The sequence below is a fragment of the Chionomys nivalis genome, chromosome 17, assembly GCF_950005125.1.
Source record: "Chionomys nivalis chromosome 17, mChiNiv1.1, whole genome shotgun sequence".
Classification (NCBI taxonomy): domain Eukaryota; kingdom Metazoa; phylum Chordata; class Mammalia; order Rodentia; family Cricetidae; genus Chionomys; species Chionomys nivalis.
In genome coordinates this window covers 39,617,383-39,635,045 of record NC_080102.1, presented here as the reverse complement: position 1 = coordinate 39,635,045, position 17,663 = coordinate 39,617,383, and the positions used below count along the sequence as shown (strand labels likewise).

Genomic DNA, 17,663 nt, shown 5'->3' with positions numbered 1-17,663 from the left:
TGAGTGCTAGTGATCAATGGCAGACCCTCATGCTGTGGCAAGCACACGAGCAACTGAGCCATCTCCCCTGATCCCTGCTTCTTTTTCTAGCTCTTTGCATATTCTGACTGTAGACTTTTTTAATGAACATGCATACTCCCTCCCAGTAGGCTGCTTTGGACCTTTTTCCCTTTTTGCTTTGTTTTGGTCCTAAAGGCTGTCTTCTCTATAACATCTATGTATCCTATCTATTGTGTGAATATGGTGTAATTCATAAGATCCCTCTCACTGGAAATTAAGGTTGTTTCATTCTTTCTGTAATGTAAATAATACTGTAAGAAACAACTGTGTTCAATGTGATGAGGTTTTGATTTTGTTTTTGAGGAGGGTTCTTTTTTGGGTTTTCTTGTTGTTTTGTTTTTGTTTTTTTGTTTTTTGTTTTTTCGAGACAAGGTTTCTCTGTAGCTTTGGAGCCTGTCCTGGAACTAGCTCTTGTAGATGAGGCTGGCCTCGAACTCACAGAGCTCCACCTGCCTCTGCGTGCTGGGATTAAAAGCGTGCACCATCACCGCCCCGCCTTGAGGTGGGTTCTAAAGTAGCCTAGGCTGACATTTAACTCCCTACATAGTCAGAGATGATCTTGAACTTCTGAACCTCCTGACTCTTCCTCTCAAGTGCTGGGATTACAGGCATGTGCACCCATGCCTGACACCTGCATTTCCAATTAATCAATTAATTTTGGTACTGGGGATTAAACCTAGGACCATCAGCATACTAGGCAAGCACACTACAGCTGAGCTCTATCCCCGGCCCTTTTTATAGTCTTTGAGACAGGCTCTCACTAGGCTGTCCGGGCTGGCCTTGACTCTGCAGGCCAGGCAAGCCTTGAACTTGTCATTCTTTTATTTCATCCTCTATAAACCTGCACCACCAGGCCCAGCTCTCAATGCGACATTTTAGCAGATCTTAGTATCTACCAAATAGAGGATTATAAAGGTTTTCTAATGCAGATGAGGAGAAAGGCAGGAGGCTTTTTGCAAGCTCATGTCAAGATATGTTTTTAAATGCATCCAATGTCAACCAAGTCATTAGGGAATTAGCCCTCTGGTGCTATTCCTTTATCCAGCTATTCAAGAATGACACTGCTTTTTAAATCAAGGCATGGAGATAAACCTTAGTTATGTCCTATAACTGAACTTCCTAGGTGGGGGACCAACTACCTAGGATGAGGCTGGGATCATATGCCTAAACGTTCTTTCTTGACTTCAATGCTAGTGTGCAGTTTTGCTTGGTGAAACTTCAAGGTTTACATCTTAGAGGGGGGGAGAATGAGCGTGTGAAGATGAGGTAGAGGGAAAAGATGCTTGGAATCCAGGAGTCTGGGCTGCCACAGAAATGGGATGTCCTGCTTCCGACTGAGCAGGTGGCAAAGTCTCATAACCCATAGGTGGGGCTTCATATCTGGGAGGTGGAGAACTAGACATCACAGCTGTGGTTCCATATCTGGGAGGTGGGACTCCGTACTCCATAGTGGGGGCTCCATATCCAGGAGGCAGGACTCCATAGCCCACAGGAGTAGCTTCATACAGAGGAGGAGGGGATCCATGCATTCTAGTTCCATATCCAGGAGGCAGGACATCATATCTGGGAGGTGGGGCTCCGTGTCCCGCAGGTGGGACTCCATAGGCAGCTGGGAATGGCAAAAAGAAGGGAAAAATTGTTAACCTGTGAACAAAGAATAACTGAAGAATACAGAAAATAATACCAAGGGAAACTCACACGTGAGAATTTAGGCAAGCTAGAACCTTCCCTTTAGTCATCACCAGACAAAAGCCTTATCGTTTTTCTGGTAAGGTGATCTGAATTACCTGGAAATACCCTTCTAGTTAAGTGGTCATTACTCAGAGTTGTGCTGATACATATTTTATTTGATAATGTTTGTTGAGTTTATGAAAAGGAAACACCCTCAGTTAGGATCATAGTTTGAAAACCAGAAGGAAAAATTATGATTTTAAAGGAGGGGGTGGCTCTAGAGAGACGGCTCAGTAATCAAGAGCACTGGCTGCTCTTTCAGAGGACCCCGGTTCAGTCACCAGCATCCTCAGCTACTGAGTGAATTGGAGATCAGTCTGGACTACGTGAGATCCTGTCTCAAAATAATAATAAAACCTTTTTTTCAATAATTGTCTCAGATATTTCATTACAGTGCAGAGAGATGGGAACTCTGGAAAAGAACCAACATTTCATTTTCTGCACCTGAAGTTTGGAGTTTGGGTCTGACATTAAAGGCTCATACACACACACACACACACACACACACACACACACAGAGAGAGGGGGGGGGGTTTTCTATATTGTAGTGGCTATCCTGGAACTCAGTATGTAGACCTGGAGTTGCAGATGTCCAACCAAGGTTACTACACAAATACACAAAGCACCCTAAGAGAAAACACCCAATTCTTTGCCTGACAGCCTGTTAACAAAAGACCTATGTCTCATAGCATATCTCACTGGGCACTGTACCCCCGGCCTCTGGTCCTGTAACCTTGGGCCCTTGAGTTGCCATGGTAGATGACTCAGCTCCTTGTCACTTGCTCTAGGAATGTGCTTTTGACCAATGAGAGGTAACTCTTGTATTTTCTTTATCACTTCAAGGTTCCTGGGATAAAGAGAGCTTTTAGGGAGAGAGAAGGAGCTAGGAGAAGAGACAAGGAGAAGTTAGAAGTAGGACAGGAGATTTGGAATAGCAGCAGAGCAATAGAGAAACTGGCACAAAGAAGTACTGAGTGAGAGACTCATTTACATCCTTAGATCCCAAGCCTTCTGATGGCTGTAGATTTCTTTTCTGAACCCTGAAAGGGCATTGGGGCCAGCTTCCAAAAAGCCCTTGTTACTTCACCTTGGCATGCCTGTGAGGCACATATGCCCCTTTCTCCACACCTCACCTTGGCATGCCTGTGGGGCTCACGTGCCCCTTTTTCCACAGCTCACCTTGGCATGCCTGTGGGGCACATGTGCCCCTTTCTCCACACCTCACCTTGGCATGCCTGTGGGGCTCACGTGCCCCTTTCTCCACACCTCACCTTGGCATGCCTGTGGGGCACATGTGCCCCTTTCTCCACACCTCACCTTGGCATGCCTGTGAGGCACATATGCCCCTTTCTCCACACCTCACCTTGGCATGCCTGTGAGGCACATGTGCCCCTTTCTCCACACCTCACCTTGGCATGCCTGTGGGGCGCATGTGCTCCTCTCCCCAGCTATGACAATGATCCCTAGAGGACTTATCCAGAAACTCGAAACTGTGAGTGGAGTTCCTTGGGCAGCTGAGAAAACAATTTGGCAAAATAAGAACTCTTTATTATTTTCAATTAGATATATAACAGCTTTGAACTGAGTAACTAACAGTATGAACTACCCCCTTACATGAGAGCCAACAATACTCTGGTGATACTAAGTAAAAATATATGTGGCCCTTTTCTTAAACCACATACTTCTTGAGAGCAGAAATTTTGTCTCATTATCTGTGGTTATTTAGGACCTAATAATAGTACTTACTATACAACCATCACTTACTTGGTTTCCCAGCTATCAAATGAGCATAATATTAGCATATGTATATATATATAACCATATGACATATATATGGTATATATATATGTCACCACTGTCCAGTTATATCATAAGATTTTATGAGCATTAAACCGATGGTTGCAAAGGGCCTAAGATACTGTCCAGTATAGAAAACACTTTAAAAGCACTAACTAAATTACATGATTTTAAACTAAACTCATTTACTTTCAAACTTGCACTGATTATAGGTCTTGACCATATCTACAGCATCATAGTTCATTCACTGTACTAACCTAGACACTTTATACTCTTCCATCGTGTCTGGGGCACCATAGTCAATGTTTCTATTAAAGCAAATATATATGTATCTTCAAATGACCATCTTTACTAGGCTGGGTTTTCAACATCTAGATTGGGCCTTGAGGTAGAAAAAAAAAAAAGAAAGGCACTGAGGCACTGGGCAGTGGTGGCATTCGGGAGGCAAAGGCAGGTGGATCTCTATGAGTTCAAGGCCAACCTGGTCTACAAGAGCTAGTTCCAGGACAGGCTCCAGAGCTACAGGGGCACACTGTCTGAAGAAAAAAACAAAACAAAACAAAAAAAAACCCAAAAACAAAACAAAACAAAACAAAAAACAAAGAGAGAGCAGAAAAGAGCCTGACTGAACAAAATGACAACTCAGGAGAAGAGTGCGTAAGGTACAAAGTGCAGTTTGACTGGATTATAAGAGTGTGGGCGGCAGGAAGTGAAGTTAGGTTGGATAAAAGCAGTAGAAATGAATATTTCAATTACAGAGAGCATTCTCCGGTACAGCCATTAGGTCAACATTGTAGGACATTGTAGGACAGTAGGGACCCGATTCCCCTCATGGACATTAAGAGCAAACAGAAGAGAAACAAGGGCAAGGCCAAGGCGAGGTCAAAATGCAGGTGACAAAGCTTTCCCCAGGTTGAGCTCAGGGAATTGGCAAGGATTTTCTCTGGACAAAGTACAAATATTGACAAGACTGTACAGAAGCATTTACTGAAACTTCCTCGCCCGGGTTGGCCCCAGACTGAGGCGCTCACAGACACAGACTCCTACAAAGAAGACCTGACCTCTCCCTGGCCTCTCCCTCCTGCCGTTCTGACAGACACTGAGTTTCCGAGCCGCTTGCTGCTCCATCTGGGCAGGCTTTTTGTACAAGAGTATGTCTGTTCTTCCTTCCCAGGTCACTCCAGTCACGTTTCTAGGACCAAGCCATGCAGGAGGCAGCACAAAAGAGCACTGGTTTTAGGTTAGTCACACAGGTGTCTGACTACAGCTACCCCAGGACAGGGCGAGGTAAATAAGCATACAGTGTAGATAGCAGGTAAACTCAGGAAATGCTTGTTGAGTTCATGTAGAAATGCCAAATGCCTGAGCACAGGCTAGGCAGCTCCGCTAAGAAATAGTGCTACTTCAACCACTTAAGGCCTACAGCCTCTACTGCCTTATCACTCACCAGCGGAGGCGGCTTTGGCCAGCAGCTGGGCAAACTCAATGGCACCTCCTTTCCTGAAGGCCATTTTAAAAGTCGCTGATCCTTCCCAGCCACCTGGGGGAAGAAATGGCAAATACTCACAAACCCTGAGGAATGCACCCTCATGCACGCAGCTCGGCTTTGGTTTGAATCTTAACACGAAGCAAGTCGGAATCTTAAACTCTTAGCATCATCTTTTTGGGGGCATACGGGAGGCACTTCTAAGAAGAAAAACTTACCATCTGGAGCTGCCTGAATTGTCCCTTTAATGTAGTTTGCAGCAAAGATTGGTTGTTCAACAGTGCAGTTCGTCATTAAATGAAATGGCATCATAAAAGACAACATGGGATCATTGTCTGACCGTGACGTCACAAAAATCACCTAAGTGAGGAAGGAAACTTTGGAAAAGGAATACAGAATTTGTCCATGGATAGAGTCTTGCAGAAGCAACACCAAGGTCACTTGGGTAGTGTGGCCTAATTGAGAAAAGTCATCTCTTTCTTCCATCCTTCTTCAAAATGGAAGTCTCAAAGTAAAAATGTCTTAAAACACCTTCAAAGCCAATGTTTAACTTTGTTCAGCTTCATGAAATGCAAATGTAAACTAATCAGCCAATCAAAAGAAAAGTATACATTACCCGATATGAGGTGAGAAACAGTGCACCCCTCTTTGTACCACTGAAGAAGCTGGAGCCTGGTGGTGGCTGGGGGAAGGAGAGGTCCACATCTGAAGACCTCTTCAGGAGACTGCAGGAAGGCAAGGCAGGCAGCACATGTTAAGAAGTACATAAAAGACACACTCAGGGCTGTGGATGCAGCTCTAGGCTAGGACACCTGCCTAGAATTGCTAGTCCAAATGTGATCCCTAGCACTACCAAACACCAAAATGGTACAAACAACGGTATCAGTCAATATATATTAGCTGATACTTCTATTTTAGAAAATGAAAAGAAATCAAGAAATACTGTTCTTGAACTACTTGTTCCTATTCTTCCTTCTTAAAAAGATTTTGTTTGTGCCCAGCAAAATCCCAGCAAAATTCTTCAAAGATCTCAAAAGAACGGTACTCAACTTCATATGGAAAAGCAAAAAAACCAGGATAGCCAAAACAATCCCGTACAATAAAAGAACTTTGGGAGGCATCACAATCCCTGACTTCAAACTCTACTACAGAGCTACAGTACTGAAAACAGCCTGGTATTGGTATAAGAACAGACAGGAAGACCAATGGAACCAAATAGAAGACCCAGATATCAATCCACACATCTTCGAACACCTGATCTTTCATAAAAAAGAAAAAAATATCAAATGGAAAAAAGAAAGCATATTTAACAAATGGCGCTGGCATAACTGGATATCAACATATAGAAGAATGAAAATAGACCCATATCCATCACCATGCACAAAACTCAAGTCCAAATGGATCAAAGACCTCAACATAAAGCCAGCCACACTGAACCTTATAGAAGAGAAAGTGGGAAGTACACTTGAAGGCACTGGCACAGGGAACCATTTCCTAAATATAACCCCAGCAGCATAGACACTGAGAGAAACAATTAATAAATGGGACCTCCTGAAACTGAAAAGCTTCTGTAAAGCAAAGGACACAGTCAACAAGACAAAATGACAGTCTACAGAATGGGAAAAGATCTTCACTAACCCCACATCAGACAGAGGTCTGATCTCCAAAATATACAAATAACTCAAGAAATTGGACACCAAAAGATCACATAATCCAATAAAAAAAAAATGGAGTACAGACCTAAGCAGAGAACTCTCAACAGAGGAATCTAAAATGGTTGAAAGACACTTAAGGAAATGTTCAACATCCTTAGTCATCAGAGAAATGCAAATCAAAACAACTCTGAGATTCCATCTTACTCCTGTAAGAATGGCCAAGATCAAAAATACTGATGACAACTTATGCTGGAGAGGTTGTGGGGAAAAGGGAACACTTCTGCATTGCTGATGGGAGTGCAAGCCGGTACAACCCCTTTGGATGTCAGTGTGGTGATTCTCAGAAAATTAGGAAACAACCTTCTTCAAGACCCAGCAATACCACTTTTGGGTATATAGCCAAAGGATGCTTAATCATGCCACAAGGACATGTGCTCAACTATGTTCTAGCAGCATTGTTTGTCCTAGCCAGAACCTGAAAACACCCTAAATGCCTCTCGACTGAAGAATGGGTGAGGAAAATGTGGTATATTTACACAATGGAGTACTACACAGCAGAAAAAAATAACATCTTGAATTTTGCAGGAAAATGGATGGAGCTAGTAAACATTATTTTGAGTGAGGTAACCCAGACACAGAAAGACAATTATCACATGTACTCACTCATAGGTGGTTTTTAAACATAAAGCAAAGAAAGCCAGCCTACAAACCACAATCCCAGAGAACTTAGACAACAATGAGGACACTAAGAGAGACTTACATAGATCTAATCTACATGGGCAGTAGAAAGTAGAGAAAGACAAGATCTCCTAAGTATGGGGACCTTGAGGGAGGATTGAAGGAAGGATGGGAGAGGCAGGGAGGGGAGCAGAGAAAAATGTAGAGCTCAATAAATATCAATAAAAAATGTATTAAAATTTTTTTGTCTGGACCGGAGCAATGGTTCACCAGTTAAGACCACTGGCTCCTCTTCCAGAGGACCTAGGTTTGAGTCCCAGCACCCACAAGGCAGTTCATGATAGTCTGTAACTCCAGTTCCAGCAGATCTAATGCCCTCTTCTGACCTTCAAAGGACCTTCATGCGTGTGGTGCACAGGCAGACATGCAGGGAAAATATCCATACACACAAAATAATTTTTAAAATAAAATGATTTTACTTTTACTTATACATTTAAGTTTATGCATGTGTGTATCTGTGTGAGTGTATGCCACATGTGTGTGGATGTTCACAGAGGCCAGAAGAGGCCTTTGGATCCCCTGGAATTGGAGTTACAGATTATTGTGAGCTAACTAACATGGGCACTGGGAACCAAATTTGGGCCCTCTAGAAGAGCAAGAAGTGCTCTTAACCACCAAGTTACCTCTCCAGCCCCTCTTCTCCCTTTTTATGGCCGAATTTTGTCTTTTCAAACTTCTAGTCTCAATGTTTGCCACTAATTCTTAGATTTCTTGTGCAATAACTAGGAAGAACTGGGCTCTTGGAATGTTTGGCTGGTAAAGAAGACTAGGCACAGACACTTTCAGGCTCCCAACCCTGCACATTACTCCAGCTTCACTCCCCCCACCATCCCCACACATTACTCCGGCTCCATTCCCCCATACCCCACCGCTTCACTTCCGCCTCTGAGCCACACACATTCACTCCCCCCCCTCGCCCCGCACATTACTCCAGCTTCACTCCCCCACAACCCCGCACATTACTCCAGCTTCACTCCCCTCCCCACAACCCCTCACATTACTCCAGCTTCACTCCCCCACAACCCTGCACATTACTCCAGCTTCACTCCCCTCCCCACAACCCTGCACATTACTCCAGCTTCACTCCCCCACAACCCTGCACATTACTCCAGCTTCACTCCCCCACAACCCTGCACATTACTCCAGCTTCACTCCCCTCCCCACAACCCCGCACATTACTCCAGCTTCACTCCCCTCCCCACAACCCCTCACATTACTCCAGCTTCACTCCCCCACAACCACGCACATTACTCTGACTTCACTCCCCCCTAAACCCTGCACATTACTCCGGGTTCACTCCGAATAGGGACAATTTGGACTTGAGCTTGCCTCCCTCATAGAATCTAGGTGTTTTTTGAGTTTATTTGTTCAATGCCCCCTCTGTGATTATTAGAGAGAACTATCTCCTTCACTACTATAGCTCTAGCAAATTGTAAGTTGCTAAATATTTATTTTAAGAAAATTAAAAAGGGAAAAAGAGAGGAAACATGAACAGAGAACATAATGCAAGTAATAGGAGGCATGTATCATGTAAATGGCACAAAAATGTCCCAGTAATTTAACAGGACAGATTGTTTATGGTCGACACAATTGTGAAAGATCTCTCAGAAAGGACCCCGCTAGAGCTTATTATTAAGAAATAGGTAATGTTTAAGGCAGAGGTAATGGTAGAAGAAATGATTCAGTCAATAGCATTGATGGGAAGAGAGATGCAGATAATGGAAAGCAAATTGCCTCCTCGGGAGGAAAGAGCCATATGGATGTCACACAGCATGAGTAACAGGGAGAAGAGAGAGACCAGGTTGGGAAGTGGTTTGTGATGTGAGCTTGGGAACTCACTGGACAGGCAAGAAGAACTGCAAACTCTGGATTTTTCAGCAGGGAAGTTACATGACTGAGGAGGGAGTGATATAGTAGAAGGATCAGATTAAGATCATAAAATGAGAATTACACATTAATAGTGATAATACAAAGAATTGTAATGTGTGACAGTAAAGTTTTGGGAGTGGGCAGACCCACATAGGACAAAAGATTTTTTTTGTTGGTGTTATGGTTTAAATAAAACTGTTGCAGATCCCCAAGTGGCTGCAGTGGGCAGCAGGCCATGAGACCACGCCACTGTGGATCCCCGGGTAGTGGCAGGCAGGGAGCCTCATGGCAGGTGGGAGACAGAGACATGAATAGGCACACCATGAGAGTGAGGTTGGATATTTATTTAGTGGGTTATGGAGGGAAAAGGGGAGAAGAGCAGAGAGAGAGAGAGAGAGAGAGAGAGAGAGAGAGAGAGAGAGAGAGAGAGAGGAGAGAGAGAAACAGGGGGAAGGGGAGAAGTGGAAGAAGGGAGAGACAGAAGCTGCCTCTTAGAGACAAAAAGGGAGGGTCTCGGGCTAAAAGCTGATGATCATCTTGCCTCAGCAGATGGGGAGGGAATGGGTGTAGCTTGTCTCTTAAAGGGACAGGACAGACCATTACATTCCCATCTCTTTTTTATAATAAAAAGGTGGGAGGATAGGCACCACAGGTTAGAGGAATTGGGGCGGCAGATTCTCAAGACTGCTTCAAGCTTATTTATGGGTGTGATCTTTGGGGAGGAACCTGAGAAAGCTGGGTGCTGGTCACATCCTGGTGTAGCTGGTCTCTTTGCTCCTGTTTAGTGTTTGTGGTATGGAAATGTCTGGTGTCTCTTATACCTCTTTAAGGTGGATCCTTCAATTCGGCTCCCTGGAACTCACAAGAATTCTTTGTGAAAACAGAAGTTTTAGACATATATGTGTAGAAGGAGCTGTGGGCCGGCCTGGGAGCTGCGGGCTGCGTTCCTGCCACGCGGTCTCAGATGCCAGCTAGCTTATGCCCCGAAATAACAACACACAAACTATAGTCTTTTAAACACTGCTTGGCCCATTTCTATTCATGTGTGTAGCACCCCAAGGTGTGCTTACCAGGAAGATTCTAGCCTACGTCCATCCTGGGTCGGAGCTTCATCGCGCCTGCCCTGGGGAGCAGCTGCATGGCATCTAAGCTCACTTCCTCTTCCTCCCAGCATTCTGTTCTGTTTACTCCACCCACCTATGTTTTAACCTATGAGGGCCAAGCAGTTTCTTTATTTTTTAACCAATGACCTTCCTCCATCATATATGTTGTATAAACAAGAGCATATTTATGTCAGAATGACTGTGATAAACTTTTTGCACAATAAAAAGTGTTTTTAAGACTATGGAAGGCAGTGTGAGAGAGAAATTTGATAACTTGTATTTGTCCTCACAACTTAATAACTTCCAGGTCTTATATTTTTATTTTGTTAATTTTTTTTTTTTTTGGTGTGGTTATCCTTTTAAACTGACATAGCCTCTCAGCTGTCAAACTGTATCAGAGATCTTTGAGAAGGATAAAATTTTACTTGAGTTATTGGTTAAAAAACAGCAGAGAACTTACTTGGTTGGCACCTAGAGCTACTCCTCAGGGTCCTCCATGGTCACTGAAGGTCGTATTTGCCTTTTGCTGTTTAGCACAGGGCCTGCCAGGCTCCAGAAGATCCTGTGGGCTAAGAAATCTGTAGGAAGACAGGCCTACCTTGACCTGAGCAGTTAGTCTGTCGATTCCAGCAATCTTTAGTTTAAATGAAAGGCGGTTTTTCCCAGTGGTCAGCACTTGGCAGTTGAAACGAATTGCAGATGGACATTGTTCTGTGCCTATTTGTCTTCTGTCTTCTTTTGGAGGAAGTAGAGTGCTGCTGCTAGAAGCCAACCTGTCTCTTTTTGTTATGAAAAAGTCTTTTAATAATTAAATATTTAAATGCCATATTTCCCAGATTTCTGAGCAGTTGAGGGCTGTTTATCATGTATAACTACAGTATAGACTCTGTCTGGAGAGCTGGGTTCGAGCTTAACTGTACTGGATTTCACCTTAACAGATAAGATTTACACTCATAAAAAGACAGAAGGAAGAAAAAACTTCTTGCAACAGAAGGTTAATGGCAGAATTGACAATAGTAGAGAACATTCTAATATATTTTAAATGAGGGTTGGATTAAATATAAAGTATTTTTGTAATAGACTTAAAAGTACATACCAGTTTAAAACATGAGACTTATTGTTTTGTAGTCTGAAATGAGATGCAATGAACAGACAATTGTAACATTTAACAGTAAACATAGGTGCATTTAAGTTACATGTATGAACACACAAACAGAGTGAACAGGAATTGGGCAAAGTGAATGCTCTTGGTGGCATGCCATTGCACAAAATACATATGCAACCGAGTCAGAACTGGGGGAACCAGACAGGGAATACCTCAGTAAAGATGGCAGTGAAGTCACCTGACCTCAGTTAAGATTATGGTAAGGTCACCTGACCTCAGTCAAAATGGCAGCGGTCACATGTTGTAAGGAAAAGTCACGATTTTTGAGCTGCAGAGATTTTAAGTTTAATAATAAGAGAGACCTAGAGGCGTGATCTGCCCTGTCACTGAGCTGCCGCGCCACGAGCTGCAGCAGGGGAGCAAAGGATGGAATTGAAAACAGCTGTCTCACAGATCCCACCAATCTTGCTGACAACAGTAGCGATGGCAGGGACAATTTGAGGAAGAGTGGAGCCAGTGGGACACCGGTGGAGTGAGGGTAGGAGCTGAAGAACAGGGGTAGGAGCTACAGGAATGGGGGTACCTGCCCACTGAGGTCCAAAAGGCAGGGGTTCCAGAGCAGAAGTGGAGTGTTCTTCCAGCTCCGATGGCATAGCCAGGAACATGTGAGCAGGCAAACAACTTGCAAGGACAAAGGGCTTAGGGTTAGAACTTAGATAGTAAAAAGCTTGGATGAAAGGAAACTCCTTCCATTTGCCTGTGCACTGACAGTAGTTAGAAAGGTCCCATAGAATATCGGGATCAAATGTGCCACTAAGCGGCCACTTTAAATTGTTATCTAAATTGTAAGGAGGCCATTTTTTGAACAAAGATGGACAAGTGTTGGAATCTGTAAGTAGGGCTTTAAGGCCTGGGGTTTTAGGGCCTTTAAAAAGCACCCCAGCAGGGAGGCTGGATTGATGGGCTTGGATGGCTTGCTACCCATAGCTGAAACCGTGAACCCACGAAAACAGCGACACCACAATGCCTATAAGGGGATGTCTCCCCAAATAGGCAGGGTGTGAATCAGTGGCAAACACCACAGGGCCTGTAGGAGAGTGTCTTCGGCCTACAGGCAGGCTGTTAAAGACTGACTGGCTCCAGTCGGGGCAACTCAGAAACCAGAGAGACCACGACAGGGACCACTAACAAGTAGTCAAAAAGAAAAGAAAAAAGGAGAAAGAAAAATCCGAGGGATCCTGTTTGCTGGCAGCAGCAGGAGGACTGACAATTGTAGCTAAGGGAAGCAATCCAGAGATGAATGTCAGTGAAGGGTTCAAATGTAGCTGTCAAGGGCTGGGGGCTGTTCATTTCTAGGAACACCAGAAGATTGTCAGGAGCTCAACGGTCCATTCCTTGGGTTCAGAGAAATGGTTAAGCTGACCAGAATGGGGGAACTCACCAACTGAAGCCGGTGGTGTGCATAGAAATCGTACTCAGGCAGGTAGAATGGAGAGCTGCTGTAAAGAAACCTGGTTCCCGAGCCCAGGGATCCACGTGTCCTCAGCCGGCCCACCCGCGGGAGGGAGGAAACATGGAGAGCCTGGCCAAGTCACAGAGCACCACTGTTGATTTGAGTTATATTACTGTAAATTAAGATGTTAAGTATAATCAACAGGTCAAACACAAAGAAAATCACTAAAATATATCCAAAAAGAAATAAGAATGAAATTAAATGGCATACTCAAAAAAAAAATCTCAGAAACAATAGGCAGTAGTGAAGGAGTTAAGGAACACAGAAGATAGAATGGTATAGAAAACAAATAGCAAAATTGCAGATTTTTTTTTTTTTTTTTTTTGAGACAGGGTTTCTCTGTAGTTTTGGATCCTGTCCTGGAATTAGTTCTTGTAGTCCAGGCTGGCCTCAAACTCACAGAGATCCACCTGCTTCTGCCTCCCAAGTGCTGGGATTAAAGGCATACACCACCACCGCCCGGCTTTTTTGTTTGTTTGTTTGTTTGTTTGTTTTTTTAAGACAGGGTTTCTCTGTGTAACAGCTCTGGCTGTCCTGGAACTAGCTCTGTAGACCAGATTAAAAGGTTTTGTTGTTGTTGTTTTGAGACATGGTCTGGTTCTATAGCCCAGGTTGTCCTGAACCTCACAATCCTCTTACATCAACCCGAGTGCTGTAGTTTCCAAGGCAGTTTTGCCTTCATGTTTGTACCACCACATCCGGAATAATTTTTTCAAATTGTGTGTATGCCCTTTGTATGGGGAGAGGGTATATGCATATCTGTAGGTGCCCTTGGAAGCCATAGTTCTGGAGCTGGAGTTACAGGCAGTTGAACTCCCTCTAGTGTAGGTTCTGGGAACTGAACTTGGGTCCTCTAGCAGAACAGGATAAGTAAGCCCTTACTAGATGAACTATCTCTCTAACCCTATCACACCTGAATTTAGGGAAGCATTTTGGATTTTGGATTTTCAGATCAGGGATGTTCAACCCGTACTGGGAGAAGACAAGATAGAAACACAACACTTTAAAGTTCTTAAATTTTTTCCTATGGACTATTTTATATTTAAAAAAAGCTATTTTGTAGTATGTGTTTTTATGTTTAAGTAATCTCTAGATTTTGGCCAGCTGAAGTGTGTGATCCACAAAGCCTTTATTTTAACGATACTAACATAAGTACGACAGCAGACCCTAAGTTCTTCCTTTATCCTTAGGCATCTTGAATCTGATAAAGGGACCTATGCCCTGGTTTTCCATTCATCTTCTCCTTTGGTTTTGGTTTGTTGGGATGCCTTGGCCTGACTGAGGAGGATCTTCCCTTTATAACAACTTATCTGCTTGCTTTTCCTTCTTTTTGGAGGCTGATATGCTTCAAGTATATTTATAGGACAGAACTAGCCCGAAGGTCCCCTTCTTCCACAATCCCTACCTGATTTTCAAAATAGTTTTGCCCTCAGATGAACTCAGCTACTCCTCTACGGCTAATAGTGATGTTCTCCTTTATCACTCCATCTAATAACTGCCTGTTTATTGATCTGCTGTAACTTTTATCCGGAAGTCAGAGAAATGCAAATCCTTCACGGTTCTTAGGATCTTTGTCTTTCAATATGGAGACCTTCACAATTTACTACACTTGCAAAATAACCAGTAAGCTTTTCCCGGAGGACAAGGGAAACTGGAAGTATGCACTGTGCTAGTGCTGGGGACCGAGTCACTGCTGGTTTCCTCCATGGGGTGGGACTGGGACACCAGAAGGACAGCCTCAACCCAGGCTCTTCCTTGGCATCCTTAGCATCACAGGCAAGGCACAGAGACAGTTACGGTACCAGCCTCAAAGGCACATTTCGATAGACTGCTAGAGAGACATTCTCAAGCAGGTTCCCTGAGTAAAGGCACTTGCCACTGAGCCTGATAGGCTAAATTTGATCTCTTGGACCCACATGGTAGAAGGTGAGAGAACCCCCATAGGCTGTCCTATGACCTCTACACGTGCTATGGCATGTGTACCTGCACACATGTAATTTAAATTTTTTTAAAATTCCAAGCAATAATGCTTATAAATGAGGAAAAGGACATTGGAACAGTTCATATTGAGAATTAAGCAAAGATTTATGCACACTGGAGTATTAGCCATTGACAGTAGCAGTACAGATATGGGTACTAAAAATTGCCTCAATAGATTGGCAAATGAGAAAAATTAGTTCCAAAGCTGGTGAGGGGGGGGGGGACAAACATGAGTTTCCACAGGGAAAAGGGAAGAGAAATCCATACTAAGATGTGAAAACTACTGAATGCTGGAATTTGGGGAATTAATTTTTTTTTTTTTTTTTTGGTTTTTCGAGACAGGGTTTCTCTGTAGCTTTGGAGCCTGTCCTGGAACTCCCTTTGTAGACCAGGCTGGCCTCGAACTCACAGAGATCCGCCTGCCTCTGCCTCCCGAGTGCTGGGATTAAAGGCGTGTGCCACCACCGCCCGGCTGGGGAATTAATTTTTTTCTCTGATTTTCCTACTATGACATCAAGTATTATCTGCCCAATTTTTAAAAAATGGATAAAATAAAACTATTTAATCTTTTTTTTTCTTTCTTTTTCTTTTCTTTTCTTTTTTTTTTTTTTTTTTTTTTTTTTTTTGGTTTTTCGAGACAGGGTTTCTCCGTAGCTTTGCAGCCTGTCCTGGAACTAGCTCTTGTAGACCAGGCTGGCCTCAAACTTGCAGAGTTTGCCTCGGCCTTCCGAGTGCAGGATTAAAGGCGTGTGCCACCACCACCAGCTCTTTTTCATTTTTACAACACAGCTGGCCTATACATTTATGGCCTCTCAGTCATGATGACACATGCACTCCAAACCAGGTATGGCGGCATAGAATTGTAATCCCAGCAGACCTGAACCATCCCCTGCAATCCCACAGACCTGCACCATCCCCTGCAATCCCAGACCTGCACCATCCCCTGCAATCCCAGCAGGCCTGCATGATCACATCTGGCTTCAATGGAGCATTTTTAAGTTTTTAGATTAGGTCTATTTAACATATACTGAACCAAGGCAAAGATACAAACAAGCACTAACTCCAACTTTAGTCACTAAATTCTTTCTCGACAACACATGTGCTCCCCCAACTTCTTTGTAATTTATTTTCCTCATTTACCAAAACATTGGGGATGCTTTTTAATGTCAATATCTATATTATTACTGCCAATGGATGGTATTCCAGTGTAAATAAACCCTTGCTCAATTCCAGATCTGAGGTATTCTGGAATGTTTTGTTGTAGTTGTTTAATTACTACAAAATTCATTGGGAGGCTGAGGGAGAAGAATCACAAGTTCAGGGCCAGCCCTAGCTAAATAAATAGCAAGACTTCAGTCTCAGCACATTCAACACACCACAAATTGTACCTAAACTCTCAAATGTGTATCATAACTATAAGGAAAATTAAAAATAGATCCAATTCCTGCCCCCCCCCAACTATTTTCTTACTGCAGTTTGTATCTGGGAAAGCCATAGCCAAACAGGGTCTTTGACAAAGAGAAAGCAGAAAACAAAACTTTTCTGAAGGGCAGCAAGAAAAATTGATGCATGTGATTCCAAATCCAAACTTTCTCAGATTTGGCATTTCAGAAAATGACTCTGAGCAAACTGTATCTTATATTTCTACTCGCGAAAAGAGAGGAACAGCTCTGCCCCCATTGCAGACACAGCACGAAGAACAATATTTGCCATCATATTCAAGAGCACGGACTCTAAAACTTCAAAGGAACAAAAAAAAAAATCAGGACTTTTTTCTTTTCTTTCTTTTTTTCTGAGACAGGGTCTCTCTACTAAATAGCTCTGGCTGTGCTAGAACTCGCTATGGAGACCAGGATGGCCTCAAACTGGCCTTCAAGTTCATTTGAGCACACCATTGAATTTGAGTCTCACCGCCAGGTGGGAAATAAAGGGAAATCAGCAAGAGATTATCGAGAAGTGGAGACACAGTGTAGGCAGAGTGGGTGAGGAGTGGACTAAAGAAGGGATTGGGGTCAAGGCTGCCTGGAGATGGGCCTCCACTGACAGAGAAGCCACCTTACAAGCCCTAGCCAGGAAGAGGTTGAGGGCGCCATTCTTCCTAAACACCCCTACTTTTTTGTTCCCAGTCTTTTCAATAAAGGTAGCGCTGTCATCTCCCAGGTTGAAGCAACAAGAGAGCGAGCTTTGGGGAATCCTCTCGCCAGTTTGGGGTCTTTCCACCGTTACCTACACTCCACATCCTAACCCCTCTTCCCGAGTCGCCTAACTCGGGTAGTGTGAGGCGCACCCAGGGCCCTCAGGGTGACTGTCACCCAGTAAAGTTGCACACAGTCGATGGTGGCTACACTGCGCGATGCAAGGGCTGACCAGCTCTTCACACCTCTCTCGCTCAGACCTTTCTGAGGACGCCCGTCCTGGCACCCTGCACACGCGCCAAAGGCTCCCGGACCGACGGCCCGCGAAGGCGCATGCCCTCAAACGTCAAAGGACCGCGCCCGGAAAGGGCGGGAAAGTCGTTGATTCGCAAGGCTACCCCTGAGCAGCCTGGAAGTCCCCTCAGGCACCTTTCGCCACGAGGGATGGTGGCCCCACGACGGTCCTCTGTGTGGTTCTGATTCACCGCCAT

At 44.0% G+C, this 17,663-nt stretch overlaps 1 protein-coding gene across 1 annotated transcript; it reads right to left on the bottom strand.

Moving 5' to 3' along the window:
• Positions 1 to 1,292: 1,292 nt before the first annotated feature.
• Wbp2nl (WBP2 N-terminal like) lies at positions 1,293 to 17,663 on the bottom strand. The gene is made up of 6 exons (XM_057792272.1): positions 17,602 to 17,663; positions 5,691 to 5,799; positions 5,293 to 5,434; positions 5,036 to 5,128; positions 3,201 to 3,305; positions 1,293 to 1,669 (listed from the first exon to the last, which is right to left on the bottom strand). Exons 1-6 carry the CDS (start codon positions 17,661 to 17,663, stop codon positions 1,293 to 1,295), a joined length of 888 nt encoding a protein of 295 aa, XP_057648255.1.

Bases quoted from the DNA above. Each gene is read 5' to 3' on its own strand.
- Wbp2nl (XM_057792272.1), bottom strand. From the start codon at position 17,663: ATGGCGGTGAATCAGAACCACACAGAGGACCGTCGTGGGGCCACCATC. The intron at 5,800-17,601 runs GTGCCTGAGGGG...GCCTTCCTGCAG, and splicing joins ACCATCCCTCGTGGCGAAAG to TCTCCTGAAGAGGTCTTCAG. The intron at 5,129-5,292 runs GTAAGTTTTTCT...TTCTTCCCCCAG, and splicing joins AATTCAGGCAGCTCCAGATG to GTGGCTGGGAAGGATCAGCG.